At 39.7% G+C, this 16205-nt stretch overlaps 1 protein-coding gene across 1 annotated transcript; it reads left to right on the top strand.

Moving 5' to 3' along the window:
* Positions 1 to 25: 25 nt before the first annotated feature.
* Positions 26 to 15948, top strand: LOC134665201 (splicing factor 3B subunit 1). The gene is made up of 21 exons (XM_063522069.1): positions 26 to 172; positions 598 to 869; positions 1395 to 1521; positions 1733 to 1812; positions 2041 to 2232; positions 2639 to 2831; positions 3216 to 3466; positions 3766 to 3955; positions 4610 to 4893; positions 5481 to 5684; positions 6334 to 6532; positions 7019 to 7177; positions 7533 to 7825; positions 8425 to 8583; positions 8966 to 9154; positions 9630 to 9812; positions 10942 to 11120; positions 11752 to 11997; positions 13774 to 13986; positions 14361 to 14577; positions 14983 to 15948. Exons 1-21 carry the CDS (start codon positions 145 to 147, stop codon positions 15139 to 15141), a joined length of 4017 nt encoding a protein of 1338 aa, XP_063378139.1. The 5' UTR covers positions 26 to 144; the 3' UTR covers positions 15142 to 15948.
* The last annotated feature ends 257 nt before the right edge of the window (positions 15949 to 16205 follow it).

The raw sequence follows: 16205 nt of genomic DNA, 5'->3' as shown, positions 1-16205 counted from the left end.
CGATATTCTTTATCTGTGGCTACACGATACGCGTCTCGATCGGTATAATTTAGAACGTGTTGAGTTTATGTGTGAATCGTTATTATTTTGTAGCAATTGTTCTGATTTGGAAATATTTGTGTAGAATAATCTCCATGAGAAATCATGGAGAAAATACCGAGGACTCATGAAGGTAAGCAATGATTGCTTTGAAACCACAACCAGCCATTTTTGCCACCTTTGGTTTATTTATATTATATTTCTGTATTTGATATAGTTATATTAGAGCAAAATGTGCGTAAATTGCTCCTAAAAACAAGATATAAATAATTTTGCGACTGGGTGTTGATATACCCAATTTGTAAACAGTCAATGTGTGGAACTCCCTTTCGAACCTGCCTGAAATAACTAATTTTGTACTACTCGATAGTAAAATTGATTTTAATCAATCCCGTTCATTAGATTAGACCATTCTATTTTGTTAGGGATACAAGTATTACATTAAATCAAAGCCTATATGTAACCTATGTAAAATTCTAAATGCATGGTTGACAAAATACTTTGTCAACACATCATTATTTTTTTCCAATACTATATATTATAATCCTTTTTTTGCAGCAATTGAAGCTCAAATAAAAGAAATTCAATCAAAAAAGAAAGAAATTCAATCAGAAAATGGCAACAACAAAGGTGTTTCCCTTGGTGAAACATACTATGACAGTGATATTTATGATAGCCAGGGCCAGGGAGGCAAGTCAAGATATGATGGATATGTAACTTCCATTGCGGCCAATGATGAAGTGGAAGACGAGGATGTGGAGAATGTTCCCATATCCCAGAAAAGACCAGGATACACAGCACCAGCTTCTTTATTGAATGATATTGCACAGGTAAGTGCAACATACATACATTTATTTGAATTAAATGCTCCCTGTTTATATTGATATGTCATAAACAATGAAGAAACCTGCTTGTTCGTTCTTAACATATACTTTCTATTTTTACATTTGAGTCTAACTAGAGCTACCATCTCCACGTTTTCCCAGATTAGTTTATATTGAAGCCCTTTCAAAAGGCTGGAAAAGGTGTGCTATGCTATTTATCTAATCACTGCAAGAGGTGGCTATTGTTACTAAGTTAATACATAAATATCTTAAGGATATAATATTGTAACTATTCAATATCAAACTTACAATAACAGACTACTTATTTTAACAAAAGTTAAAAATCAAGCTCTTTCTAACCTCTTATTTCGGTCTAAAATAGCAATCAAAGATAACTAACACAATGTCAAAACATCCACAATGTCCATCTGTGGCTAGTAAAAATTTTATAAATCAAAATAATTTTTGTATTAGAATATTGCAAAATATACTAATATTCAAATAAATATCTGTTTGTTTTGATATTTTCAGAGTGACAAGGACTATGACCCATTTGCAGATAAACGCCGCCCAACCATTGCAGACAGGGAAGATGAGTACAGGCAAAAAAGGCGTAGGATGATCATTTCTCCGGAGCGTATGGATCCATTTGCTGAAGGTATAATCATTTTGTAATTAATGTTTAAATTACTTTCCATACAAAATCGTCAACAAGTACTTATAAATTACAGTTCCTGTCTACTTGGATTGGCTTAGTGTCTTTAACATGAAATAAACAAAAAAAAAAAACAGAATTGCACTCTTTTTTGTAATATTAGTGTTGATAAGAAATGATTACTGCAAATACTTACAATGTGACTGAATTTTAGGTGGAAAAACCCCTGATGTTGGATCCAGAACATATACTGAAATTATGAAAGAACAGTATTTGCGCGCTGAGGAAACTGAGGTAAGAAATACATACACATTTTTGTAAATTTAACACATTCATTGCCATCCAGCCAAACAAGACATCCGCGCCAGGCCACGCCACAACAATTTCGTCATATAGGGTCGTCCGGCCTGGGAATGGAATCATAAAATCTCGGATAGTCAGGTATTCAGCACTGAATGTGTTAAATTTTAATATTTTATATTTTGTCTAGTGGATTGAAATCATTACACAATTTCTTTGCAGTTACGAAAAAAGCTGCTTGAAAGGGCAAGAGAGGGAACTCTTAAGCCAGTTGCACAATCAAATGGAGAAGCGGTTAAAGCTGGGGCTAAACGCAAAGGCCGTTGGGATCAGAGCTCTGAAGACACTCCCTCGGTGAAGAAACCTATATCTGCTACTCCGAGCTCGCAAGCTACGCCATCATGGGATAATGAGGTAACTGAATGCACCTGACTAAACATATAAATATGATTAACATAAATGTAATTTCTTGTTCTAAATATGTAGTGTAAATTTTATGCAATAAAATTAAAACCTATATAGTATAAGGATATATTGGCATTGCACTTAAAACCTTATGTACTGATTTATATTATATGCTGAATAAATAATACATAAGGTTTTAAGTGTTTTAACACAAAATGATGCAGTGATTGTTATTTCGGTTGTTCTTGTAAGAAGTATTTTCTCTATAGAAAAAACACATACCTAATACATTTTGTATAACAATGACACTATTAACAAGAATTCATAACCCTTTCAACTCCTTACAAAACTTATGGGGCCGATGGGTAAATCGATTACAGGCGTTTTTTTGCTCTTAAACTAATTGTTATTTTAGAGAGGCGCATGGGAGGAAACACCCGGCGCCGCAGGTCGGGGCGGCGAGACGCCTGGCGCCACGCCCTCCGCGCGCGTGTGGGACGCCACGCCCGGACACATCACGCCCGGACACGCCACGCCGGGCCGCGAGACCCCGGCCCAGCACGCCTCCAGGCGGAACCGCTGGGATGAGACGCCCAAAACGGACAGAGGTGATACTAATACATATCGTCATTTTAGTTTACGCTGAAGTCTGTTTTTTTCTCACAAGCGACTATAAGTTTGCTACACCATAACTCGTAGATTTCTTTACTTAGTGTGGCTAAAAGCTACAAACATCTAAAGGCACATACGCGCTGTGGCAGTTGCAACCGTGGCGGCACCCCAAAATTCCATACTATTACTGCAAGTTGACAGTTAAATGGGTTGCATATTATGATGATGATGATGATGATGTGTAGGGACACTCGGCCGGAAACAGGCAAGCTTTCGATCGCCTATCAGCCTATCAGTTTCATTCAGCCCAAGCCCCAAGCACAAGTGCTTGTAAGCCCGAAACGTTTACACACGTTTTACATTTATTATTTGCCCTACAGAAACTCCCGGGCACAACAGCGGTTGGGCCGAAACCCCGCGCACGGACCGGGGCGCCGGCGTGGACACCATCCAAGAGACTCCCACCCCGGGCACCAAGCGGCGCTCGCGCTGGGACGAGACGCCCGGCGCCACGCCCGCGCCCGCCACGCCCACGCCCAGCCACGCCACGCCCAGCCACGCCACGCCGAGCCATACGCCGGGACACGCCACGCCATCCACTCCGCACACGCCCGTCTTTACACCTGGAGGAGTAAGTATATACCAAAACATCTTTTTCAGAAGCACTCCCTTAATCCTCCACCTCCAATATAGCTGACTTACCAAAAACCCTATAAATTACCTCTTTGGACTATTTGTAATATCAATATGTTTGTCAGTTTTGTCACATCTACAAACAGTGATCTTGTAAATATGCAGTTCTCTCATTTGAGGCTAACGCCATAACTATTTTCTGACTAGCATTTTTCATACACTATCTTTATATTTACTCTATGATAGACATGCATAACTCAGATGTGGAAGTATATTAATATGGTTGTATTTTTTTAGTCAACACCAGTCGGAATGAAAGCCATGGCCATGGCCACGCCCACGCCAGGGCACGTGGCGGCCATGACCCCGGAACAGCTGCAAGCGTACCGCTGGGAGAAAGAAATAGACGAACGCAACCGTCCCTACACCGACGAAGAACTAGATTCCATGTTCCCACCAGGGTACAAGGTTTTGCCGCCGCCTGCCGGTACGTACATAACCTGCCCACCCCTTTCTTTATTTCTGTTATTTTTTTACAATGTTGTCTTAACAATACTTGATCAAACGAAATTGAGACGTTTTTAAGGCGAACACAGTAGTAAAATTAATTCCCGCTTTAGTTTCAGGACACATGTATTAAACAAAGCCATCTACACGTGGAAAACGACCATCGTAATGACATTTAAAAAATACATGTGTTGTTGAATTTAAAACAGACAGAATATTCTATTTAATACTCAATTTTTCTTTCAGATGATTGATGACAATAGGACTTTATGGTCTCATGCCGTTGGACTGCCAGATTTTGCTTTAACAATGAAATGAATTGCTTATATTAGTTTCAGTTATACTGTGCATGTTATATTGTTTTTATGCGAATGTCACGCCGGTGCGACTGCGGGCAGCGGGGATGGATACTGCGTTTGCCTTTCTAGTTTTGCCACGTCGAGGCGGCCGCGTGACGCGTGAGATGAACTAAAACTCGATTTGAATAGTCGCCGTCGCCTGAAGTCACGCCGGCCGCGCCGACACGGCACTCACTGCTAGCATTGTTACATTAGCATCACGTCGCACTCGCGTACATCCGCTAAGCGTCCAATGGCTCTCGACCGACTCGTTAATTTGTTATGTTGTCGCCCAGGTTATGTTCCGATTCGGACCCCGGCTCGTAAGCTGACCGCAACACCTACCCCCTTGGCTGGTACCCCAATCGGCTTTTTCATGCAGACGGAGGAAGTGGGCGGGTCGGCCGCGGCGGCCGCGCGTCTGCTGGACCCGCAGCCTAAGGGGAGCCAGCAACTGCCCTTCATGAAGCCGGAGGACGCTCAGTACTTTGACAAACTGCTCATTGACGTCGACGAGGAGACGCTCTCGCCCGAGGAACTCAAAGAAAGGAAAATCATGAAACTCTTGCTTAAAATCAAGGTAAACATCAGTCAGGCGACACTTGTTAACTTGCATTCTTAACTTTTTTAGTATTGCCTCGTGCCCCACACCGTACAAAACTGTTGCTAGGGAAGATTCAACCTAGTTGCATTTTTAATTGGGTTGAATTTCATTTGTTCGAACATTATATGAGACAAAATAAATGCTACTTTGTTTTGATGAAAGTTGTAATTCCATTGAAATATACACGGACGGGCATAGGTTGTACAGCGGCAGATGTCCGATTTATAAATTTGATTATACAATCTAAAAGAAATAAACCAAAACTTTATTTTTATGAAAAGAAGGTGAGTGAGGATATTTTTTTTTGAAATCTCGGCTTCTAAATGGCAACCTTTTCTGTGTACGCACTCCTCAAACTGAAATGAATGCAAAGCTTACGTCTTGCCTGGATGTACTAACTGAAAAACCTTTGGTAGGTACGATACGCTTCAATAGCATACGCAGTAGCATTGATGCTCTGCCGCTGGATACCGTGTACCTATTGTTAAGATCTTTGCTTCGTTACTCTGATACCACACCACCACAATTAATACACAATCATTTAATTCAATATGTGATTTCAGAACGGCACCCCGCCTATGTGCAAAGCGGCGCTCCGTCAGATCACAGACAAGGCGCGCGAGTTCGGCGCAGGTCCGCTATTCAACCAAATCCTGCCGCTGCTCATGAGCCCCACGCTCGAGGACCAGGAGCGCCATCTGTTGGTCAAAGTTATTGACAGGATCCTGTACAAACTTGACGACTTGGTGCGCCCTTATGTGCACAAGGTTTGTAATATTATCATTTGTTTTTTTTTTTACCTGTAAACGATGTGCGTCTGCTCTGTCTTTCAGCGAATTACAAAGAAAAGGCCTTATTAAGCTGAAATTGGAGCTAAAGCTTGGTGCCATGAAAATATACAATATGTATAACCACAAATTTGTATGCTAACATTGCTAATTAGGTAGTATAAATCATTTTTAATGCCCTAACATGCTTACAAAAGCACTAGTAATTAACAAGAATCTTTTAAGAGTCAAGCCATATATCTTCAGCTAAAACCTAGTATCTCCGTCAAACAGAGTTAGGGATTTGTAACTTAAGCCATTGTTTCCTGAAATTCATACTTAACCCTTTATAAGGCAGAGGCGATATATCGACCACATATGCTCAATCAGAAATTCAACCATACTGTTTTAATAATAGGGCTCAAAATCGTTTGCATTAATTGAATATTCAACTTGCTTTTAAAATAGATTTTTGAAATGTAGGCTTCTGATAGCTGCAACAAATTCTGCGATAGCACGTCCCTGTCAACGGGCCTTATAAAGGGTTAACGACCTCTTCACTCCATTTGAACGAGATAAAAGATTCGCGACTTTAGCCGATCATATATGCTGTTGTTCTGTTTTATAAAATAAATACGTAATATTACAGATTTTGGTCGTGATAGAACCTCTTCTCATTGATGAAGATTACTACGCCCGTGTGGAAGGTCGTGAGATCATCTCTAACTTGGCCAAGGCCGCCGGTCTAGCCACCATGATTTCCACCATGCGACCTGATATCGACAACATTGATGAATACGTGAGAAACACTACAGCCAGGGCTTTCGCCGTCGTTGCATCTGCTTTGGGTAAGAATATAGTTCATTTAACCTCCTGAGACTAAAATGTGTAGCGTTTCTTTTGTTTCATAGGTTTTTAAAAAAAACTAAATCATTATAATTTACTTATTGAATAAGGTTCAAATAAAAAAAAAATTAAAACTATATATGGTGGGTCTTACGAGGATAAAGTAAGGACGATAAGCACGAATTTCGTACATTGACCTGCTATTTCCTATCTCTATCGCACGCCTGTAATAAGTGGCATGTAATATTGCTGTCCCGTTAATAATGCCGGCGGTCAATGCAAAAAAGTCAATATTTTGTTCCGCCGTATCGTAAGTCCCGTGCAAGACGCAGACATTGTTTTTGACAGAAGAATGTTTATAGAGTAGAGATTGTGCCTCAGGCTTGTCATGTGGGCACTGCGTTCAAACAGATTGGTAGGGGTTGCATGTCATAATTTTAATTTAACCTATGAAAATTTTTTTTTCTATAGTTTATTAATAATTACAGGTATACCTTCTCTACTGCCCTTCTTGAAGGCTGTGTGCCGATCAAAGAAGTCATGGCAAGCGCGTCACACTGGTATAAAGATCGTACAACAGATCGCCATTCTGATGGGATGTGCCATATTACCGCATCTTAAATCGCTCGTTGAAATCATTGAACATGGTGAGTAACTTTTAAGCACAAGCAATACCTCATTCACGCATCGTGTTTGTACTTTTTATCCCATTTTTTTGAGGATTTTAGGATCAACTGCGTTATAGTATAGCATTACGATTTACGAATGTCAAAAATAAAAGTCAAAGTTTGTCATTTGTACTCGGTGCAATAAACGCCTACTACTATATGATACATGGATGTGACGTCACATTGTATGAAATTGTTGTTACTTTCAGTGTTAAATTGAAAGAGTTCTATTGTTTTTGTCCGACTACACGTTTGCCCAGACCATGCATTAAAAAATCTGGTTTTATGATTATTATGAATATGTGCAATAATTTACTCATATTATATCATTTAGGTCTGGTTGACGAGCAACAAAAAGTCCGTACTATCACTGCGTTGGCGAGCGCCGCCTTGGCCGAGGCAGCCACGCCGTACGGTATCGAGTCCTTCGACTCGGTCCTCAAGCCCCTGTGGAAGGGTATCCGCACCCACCGAGGCAAAGGTCTGGCCGCCTTCCTCAAGGCCATCGGTTACCTCATCCCCTTGATGGACGCCGAATACGCCAACTATTACACGCGTGAAGTGATGTTGATCCTAATTCGTGAGTTTCAGTCGCCTGATGAGGAAATGAAGAAGATTGTACTAAAGGTATGCAATTCTTATCAACTACACTTTCAATAGGGTATTTTCCTACTAGTCAAATAGATTTGCTAATATGGAATTTATATGAAACATTACATCGTGACGTCACGGTCAACTCACCTACTTTTTATATTTCTATCCGATTTATTAAATAGAACTTCTGTTTAAAAATAACTGTGTTTTTCTAATAATTATCTGGTGCTTTATTTCATGCATCGTGTAAAATAATTCATTTTAAATACAGTATATATACCCTATTTATCTAAAAAAATTTACTCGTACCTTAAAAAATGTTTAATTGAGAAATTTGAATCTAATTGTATAGTATGTTTAATTTCATTTGTACCAAAAATAAATTCATGGAATGTTGAAACTCCATTGAAAGAGATTGTATTGTACTGCATCACGAGGCTAAACGATGTTCGGCAGAAATTGTCGAAAAATGACTAAAGGTAGATCTCGTACTCATACTGTTTCTCTTGCGCCAAACAAAATAAACTATATTTCTCTCATCCCATGACCTTAATAAATTATTAACGCACCTTATTGTAAATCATGATTTTTATTACAAAGATTCTTTCTGTATAACTTACAAATGATTTCAGGTAGTGAAACAGTGCTGCGGCACCGACGGTGTAGAACCACAATACATAATGGACGAAATCTTACCACACTTCTTCAAGCACTTCTGGAACCATCGTATGGCTCTCGACAGGCGTAACTACCGACAGCTTGTTGACACTACTGTTGAAATAGCTAATAAGGTCAGTTTTTAATTTCTTTTGAATCACCCTAAACATAACTGCACTGGTTACTAAGGCGTAAAGGAAAGCTCCAAGGTAGAGTGGATGCTTCTTGTAAGAAGACGTTGATTTATTGATACTTTCCTTACTAAAGGAATAAGTAAGGTAATATTCTATTCTCCTTAGTAGAGAAGATAAGTCTCAAGATAGAAGTAGAGTCTCCTTGGGGAAAAAAATTGAACATTCAATACTCAATCTTTTATTCATATTCATTCTTTACCTTTCGTCTGAGTTTATTTATTATCGACATTTTTAAATGATGACTGTTCTATATAATTGTTCTATATGTTTTTAGTTAGCCACAAACGAAAAGGTGTAATTGTATTTAAATTTGATTGTACAGGTGGGCGCTTCAGAAATCATAAACCGAATAGTAGACGACCTCAAAGACGACAACGAGCAATACCGTAAGATGGTGATGGAGTCTATCGAGAAGATCCTCGCCAACCTGGGCGCGGCCGACATCGACTCCAAGCTCGAGGAGGCTCTTATTGACGGCATCCTGTATGCCTTCCAGGAACAGACCACTGAGGTAATTAATAACTTTCGATATTTGATGCAGTAATAGTAAAATACCTACATCTGTCACAAACGCTTGAGTGATGCTGATGATGTAGTGAATTTTAGCGAATACTTGTAGTACGTTTTTCCCGTACAGCTTTTTACGTATCCTTCGAAAATAAAGTAAATTAACAGATATATATTAATCTGACCGCTTGAGGCTTAGCATAATTTGCGTTATCGCTCTGGACTTATGTCAAGTGCGGCTGCTAATATGGAGGCGCGCGCGCCACGACGTAAGTCATGCTAAGCGGCCTGTTGATCTTTTGCAACAACATAATGTACTCCTAATTACTAAAGCAAGTCCTCGAGTATAAAAAAAATCGAATACGTGATGTATAACTGCAGATTCGTCTCCCGTGCGTAATCCATATAAGTAACTAGAAATAAAACATGTAGAAACGATTCACCGAATGAAAGTTTTATCATAAATTTTTGTTGCACAGGATGTGGTAATGCTGAACGGGTTCGGCACAATAGTGAACCAGCTGGGCAAGCGCGTGAAGCCGTACTTACCCCAGATCTGCGGTATCATCCTGTGGCGCATGAACAACAAGTCGGCCAAGGTGCGCCAGCAGGCCGCCGACCTCATCTCGCGCATCGCCGTCGTCATGAAGACGTGTCAGGAGGTAGGTCGCTAGTTATTATGTTTTATGCAGGTACGTTATACCAAGAGCGTGAGGTAAGTAATTAGTCTTGAGAAAGTAAGATAAGATCTGACAACAGCCGGAAGTTTGGAAGACTAAATAAACAGTTTTTTTCTTTGAAATAAATATTATTCTTATTTTAGTTAGTAAATCGTCATCAGCTGCATTGAAAAATTACCACCGTGGTAGGGGAGAAAATAAGTAATTTGGGTCTACAGATAAACCATCAACCGAAAGTATAAATAATAATAGAAAAAATTAATTAGCCCGCAGGGCAGCTTGTGGCGAGCTGTTGGGGAGTAACGACCCCACGGACCCGAGTGCTCCCGAGAGTCGGTCAGGGTCTCCGTCTCCGGCGTGTCTTCGTCGGTCGGAGTGGACCCCAAGGGGACCCGCAGGACTCTCAGCTCTGGCTTGCCTTCATTGGCCGTCCAGAGAGGAGTCGCTAGAGCTATATGCTCCAGGGGTGGAAGTGAAAGATGCATAAGACGCGAGTTGGCACAGTGGCTGTTAACAGTCACTGGGTAGAAAGCGGCGCACACCTCTCGACACCCCTGAGCCGCTCACACCGATGTTGCTCCTGGTCGTCTTCGCGACGGCAGTTTCAGGGGCCCATCTAGTCAGCGGCGAGTCACCGCCTGCCTCGATGACGGTGTTAACATTGTTATGGCAGGTGTCCGGACCTCTTTTACAATAGCCCAGTCTCATTGTCCACCCAAACATCAATCCATAGCCCGGAATACTGTTCACTTTTTCTACAATAGTCCCAATGCCTGCTGCGACCGGTTCATGGGTGTCTATTGTTGCGCCTGTGAACGGGTTCCAGCAGGCGTTCTACATGACATTAAAGCTCTCCAAGGGGCCTCTACGTGTTGGATCTATATCCCCACGCAAGCCTATCAAAAGACCGGGATTTATAGGCCCGTGAAATCCAAAAAGAAAAAATTACAGTGTTAGAAAATAAATGCTGCGTCAAAAATGTCACTGATTAGCATTACCAGCACTAATTGTGACAGTCTAAACTCAATCCAAACTTGTCTGTACTTAGTAGGCAAACTTGATGAAATTGCTTTATAATGATTAATTAATTCATTTCCATTTATTTCCATAGGAAAAATTGATGGGTCATCTTGGAGTGGTCCTCTACGAATATTTGGGTGAAGAGTACCCGGAAGTGTTGGGGTCCATCCTGGGGGCGCTGAAGGCGATCGTGAACGTCATCGGCATGACCAAAATGACGCCGCCCATTAAGGATCTACTCCCGAGATTAACGCCCATCTTGAAGAACAGGTAACATACATACATTTACATACAAACTATTAACTTGTCTGATCCCACGACCCATATACGTCTTATAATTACGCCACATATTTTTTGTGCCCTTGGGATCGGACAGAGTAATAAGAATTCTAGTTTTCATGGTATTATCGCTGAGCTGATTTGATGATGGACGCAGGAAGTGGCATAGGAACCTGTGACAGGCGTGGCTCACTCCACGATTTCGTCGCTTTGCTACATGTAGCTAAAAGTACATCCGTTCGGCCCCAATTTTGGGGTTTGCCATAAGCCGCGCATGGCGCTGTCGCTACCTAGCGGCAATATCTGTGCTGATCGTAACAGACGCGTTTTGTTAGGGAGTGAGTCTTCTGTACCTAGTACTATTATTATTTATTCTGTGCCTGTGATAAAAGTGATAAAACAACACAACCTAATTTTGTTTTGGTTTGTTAGAATTGTCTCGATGAGTATTAGTTGCTTATTGTGAGTGCTACAGTTAGCAATAAAGGCTTGTATTAATAATGAAACTTTTGACAAATAACTCATTAAACCATTTTTAACGATATTTCTCTGTTTGATGTATGCATAATCTAACATTTCCGTTGCATCTCGATGTTATTTTAATGATTATTTTGTTTCACAGGCACGAAAAAGTACAAGAGAATTGCATTGATCTAGTCGGACGAATCGCAGACAGAGGTCCAGAGTTTGTCTCGGCCAGAGAGTGGATGAGAATATGTTTCGAGCTGTTGGAGCTTCTCAAGGCGCACAAGAAAGCCATCAGGAGAGCCACTGTCAACACCTTCGGTTACATCGCCAAAGCTATAGGACCTCATGACGTCCTGGCGACGTTGTTGAACAACTTGAAAGTTCAGGAGCGACAAAACAGGTGAGACCCTTTTATGACTAGCAGAGCTAGTCATGAGTAGCTACTTAAAGGACTAATTTGAACATTTTAACACAGGCTACCATGCGATGGTTTTCCGTAATGGAATATATACGATTTTATTCGCGAAAAAACCGGCCAAGTTCGAGTCGGACCCGCGCACGAAGGGTTCCTTACTATTAAGCAAAAAAACGGCATAAAAATCACGTTTGTTGTATGGGAGCCCCACTTAAATATTTATTTTATACTGTTTTTAGTATTCGTCGTTATAGCGGCAACAGAAATACTTTATCTGTGAAAATTTCAACCGTCTAGCTATCGCGGTTCATGAAATACATCCTGTGCCCTATCCCACAAAACTTTACAAGTGTACAATTCGACAAAATTGTTGAATTGTAAACAAAAAATGTACCACAATAATTACAAATATGTAATCGTTACAAGTCTGCAGTATACAAATATGTCATTTTTGCTAAAGCGTATCACAAAGAATAAAAGTATGTCACGACAGCTTCATAATTGTAGAATTGTTGATTTGTAAATATACAAGCGAAAGATTGTAATGTTACAACTACAAATATGTGACAATTTATTTTGCTACTTCAATGTTGAAGGTAGTTTCACTTTATACGCAATACGCAAGAATTACATCAATTATATTTATATAGTGATCTTGATCTATCTACGAGCATTTACATACCAACTGACATTACAATGGATTTGCAAGCTAAACTGACCATTATATTATAAACCTCATAAATGAAAACAAAAACTTTGGTCAGTGTCAGGTCAGTTAGTGATAAATTGACGCACACTGTGTAAATAAACAAATGGAAGGAGAAAGCGCAAAATTTAAATGATTTAGGAATAATGGAGAAAGATTGGAAATACTTAAGGGACACTATGTGGCAAAATTGGAAAAGGCGTACGATGGTAAGCTCAATTTGAGTATATGCATTTTTTTGTCCTGTAGGTATATATGAGTATTTCGTAAATTAAATTAAAGGTAAGTAAAATTGGGATTATATATGTATATATGACATTCATGACACCTAGGATCACTATCACTCACTGCTACTTGAACTAAATATTTCTTGGTAGGTATACAAAGGGTTGGAATCGCTAAACATGATAAATATACTACGGCAATTACTAGTATTCGTATAGTAGCAACTGTAGCAAGAGGATGCGACACACGTTTAGAGAATTGTTAAATTGTAGGTACAATTCTACATATATGTATAATTATTACTACAATTTAATGTAGCACAAAACAATTGTCAGCTACAAATTTGTAAATTTTCCGGAAAAGATATGTAGCGTATGTAAAGTTTTGTGATACAATCAATTGTAGACTTGTGATACAATTTACATATTTGTAAGAATTTTCCACTACAAATTTGTTACTTGTATATTTTGTGATACGCACATTTGTATTATTACAAACTTGTAACTTGACACTTGTAAAATTGTAATTGTAAGTTTTGTGGGATAGGCCACTGGTGACAGACAGACAGACGGACAGAGGAGTCTTAGTAAAAGGGGTCCCGTTTTTACAATTTGGGTACGGAACCCCTAAAACACCATTTCTTTATTACATCTTATGGTTTGCTTATATAAAATATAAATAAAACATACGTAATATACTAGCAACATGGTTGAAAATAGTTTAGACCATTTTTGTGATGTTCTTGAGCAGTTTCAAATGTGAAGGTTGATAAAAAAAATATCAATATCGTGTATAATATTCATAATAACATATTGTTACTTTTATTTCAGAGTGTGTACAACAGTCGCTATTGCGATTGTCGCCGAGACTTGTTCACCATTCACAGTATTGCCGGCTCTCATGAACGAGTACCGTGTCCCAGAGCTGAACGTTCAGAACGGCGTGCTAAAGTCCTTATCGTTCCTGTTCGAGTATATCGGTGAAATGGGCAAGGATTACATTTACGCCGTGTGCCCGCTGCTCGAAGATGCTCTTATGGACAGGTTGGTATTCATCTTTACTATCAGATTAACTCGAAGGCTAATAACGCCTTAAATCATCCCGAGCTCGTTTGCCCTGTTGACTTGCTGAATATATAAATTCTCTTTAGTTTGAAATATGGCAGAAATTCTTCTTTTTCGTGGTACTTCATAGTATAATGTTTGTTACATCTAGGACTAGTATACTAGACTGTTCGTAACTTTATCGATGGCCAGTTAAGCGTGGATATTTTAAATATGAAAGAAACTTGTTCAACGGTTAAGAGACTTCTTACAATACTTTAGTTATGATTACTTTTTCTTTAGTTATCCATCTACACCTGTATCAATTTTACGTAAGAATATATACTTACGTGGTATATAATTTCATTTTGCAGAGATCTAGTGCACAGACAAACGGCGTGCGCGGCGATAAAGCACATGGCGCTCGGCGTGTACGGGTTCGGGTGCGAGGACGCGCTGGTGCACCTGCTCAACCACGTGTGGCCCAACATCTTCGAGACCTCGCCGCATCTCGTGCAGGCCTTCATGGACGCCGTCGAGGGCATGCGCGTCGCACTAGGGCCCATCAAGATACTGCAGTATGCGTTACAAGTGAGTAATGATGTGGAAAACTTTGGCACATGGAATAACTTCGGAAACTTCTCATAGTTCGGTGGGGCGTGTAGCGTGGCGTCAAACTTCCGAGATATTTGAATAGAGTGCAATGGGGCCGCTCGCAAACGTTTGCATTCGTTTCACATGGACACCAAGCCTCAGGAACCTCTGTGGTCGCCTCCGCTCGGCCGTGTTCAGAACTCAGCTTAAACCCTTAACGATTTTAGTGAATTGGCTTTACTCTGTTTCTGCCAGCGTACAGCGAATTCTTTCATAAGAGGACATGCACTTTAGCACCTGGGTGTACCTACATATATATATTTTTTTGTAAATCTAGATTAATTAATCATCAGAAAATTGCGTAAAACTGCCACTAGCCTAAATACTATTGTTTTTTTCCAGGGTTTGTTCCACCCAGCAAGAAAAGTCCGCGACGTTTACTGGAAGATCTACAACACGCTGTACATCGGCGGGCAGGACGCGCTCGTCGCCGGCTACCCGCGGATACAAAACGATCCAAACAATCACTTCATAAGATATGAATTAGATTACTTGCTGTAAAACTAAGTCTAGGTAGATTATAGTGCGTGACGCTAATCGACTGTAGTTATGGTTTTATTTTGCCGAGAGTTAAATAATTTAAAGGACTTGTATAAGTAGGTTGTTTATATTATTTTTTATTTCAATAGCTATTTGCTGTCGATGCATAAGTGTCGCCGGTGTGCACGAAGAGTTTCATGTATGTAATAGTCATTCAAGTGTGATCAGTGACCTCAATACGGCAATATAATATTATATAGAACGTAAACGTCGATAGAGAAGTATCATGTGATCATGTATAAAATTCGAAAGAAGAAATTCTTTGTGTGCGGCAGCGGCACTTTTTGTAGTACTGATCTACATTGGAAATATAAGTATCTCATTTTATTGTCACATCCCATGTCACCAAAAAAAATTCAATACTTAGTTACCCATATGACATGTAATTACCACATCAGCATTTTTGTTTATAACAATATAATTGACTTCTATAAAATCTGGTCAGTCACCAACATAATAACATAGAGCCTGGCAAAAAAGAGTAGAAATAAAAAAGTGGGAACACTGTAGTGTCGTACCTTTCAAATGAATTTATATAAGAGAACGGGACGACACTACAGTGTTACCACATTTTAATTTCTACTTTGTCAGGCTGTAGTCTTCACAAGAGATCATTTACTATCACGAATGAAATACGCATTCTTTGCGAGTACAATAACTCCGTCTTATTATCTGTCTGTACCGTGTAATTTCTGCCTGCACTAGTAAACCTGTGAGGTTATTTGACTCATATTAGGTGAAATTGTTAATAATAAAGAGTATAAAAGATTACAGTCTCTTAATTATCCTTAATGGACGTCTACGCACACGGACCCGGTGTGCACTGGCCTATAATATATCTTGTAACTACCAGTTACTAGAACGAAGAGTAACATGTTATCATTTCACTATTTGAAAATAAAAATATTCCCGTTACTTTTATTATACCTGAATATAGCCTTTTGATGATATTGTGTTTGGTCCATTTTAAGGTCTGACCATTCCCATGTATTTGGGATACTATCGGGAATATCGTAGTGAACATT

The sequence above is a fragment of the Cydia fagiglandana genome, chromosome 6 (assembly GCF_963556715.1).
Source record: "Cydia fagiglandana chromosome 6, ilCydFagi1.1, whole genome shotgun sequence".
NCBI classification, from domain to species: domain Eukaryota; kingdom Metazoa; phylum Arthropoda; class Insecta; order Lepidoptera; family Tortricidae; genus Cydia; species Cydia fagiglandana.
The sequence above is the reverse complement of the archived record's forward strand: the minus strand, read 5'-3'. Positions and strand labels throughout refer to the sequence as shown.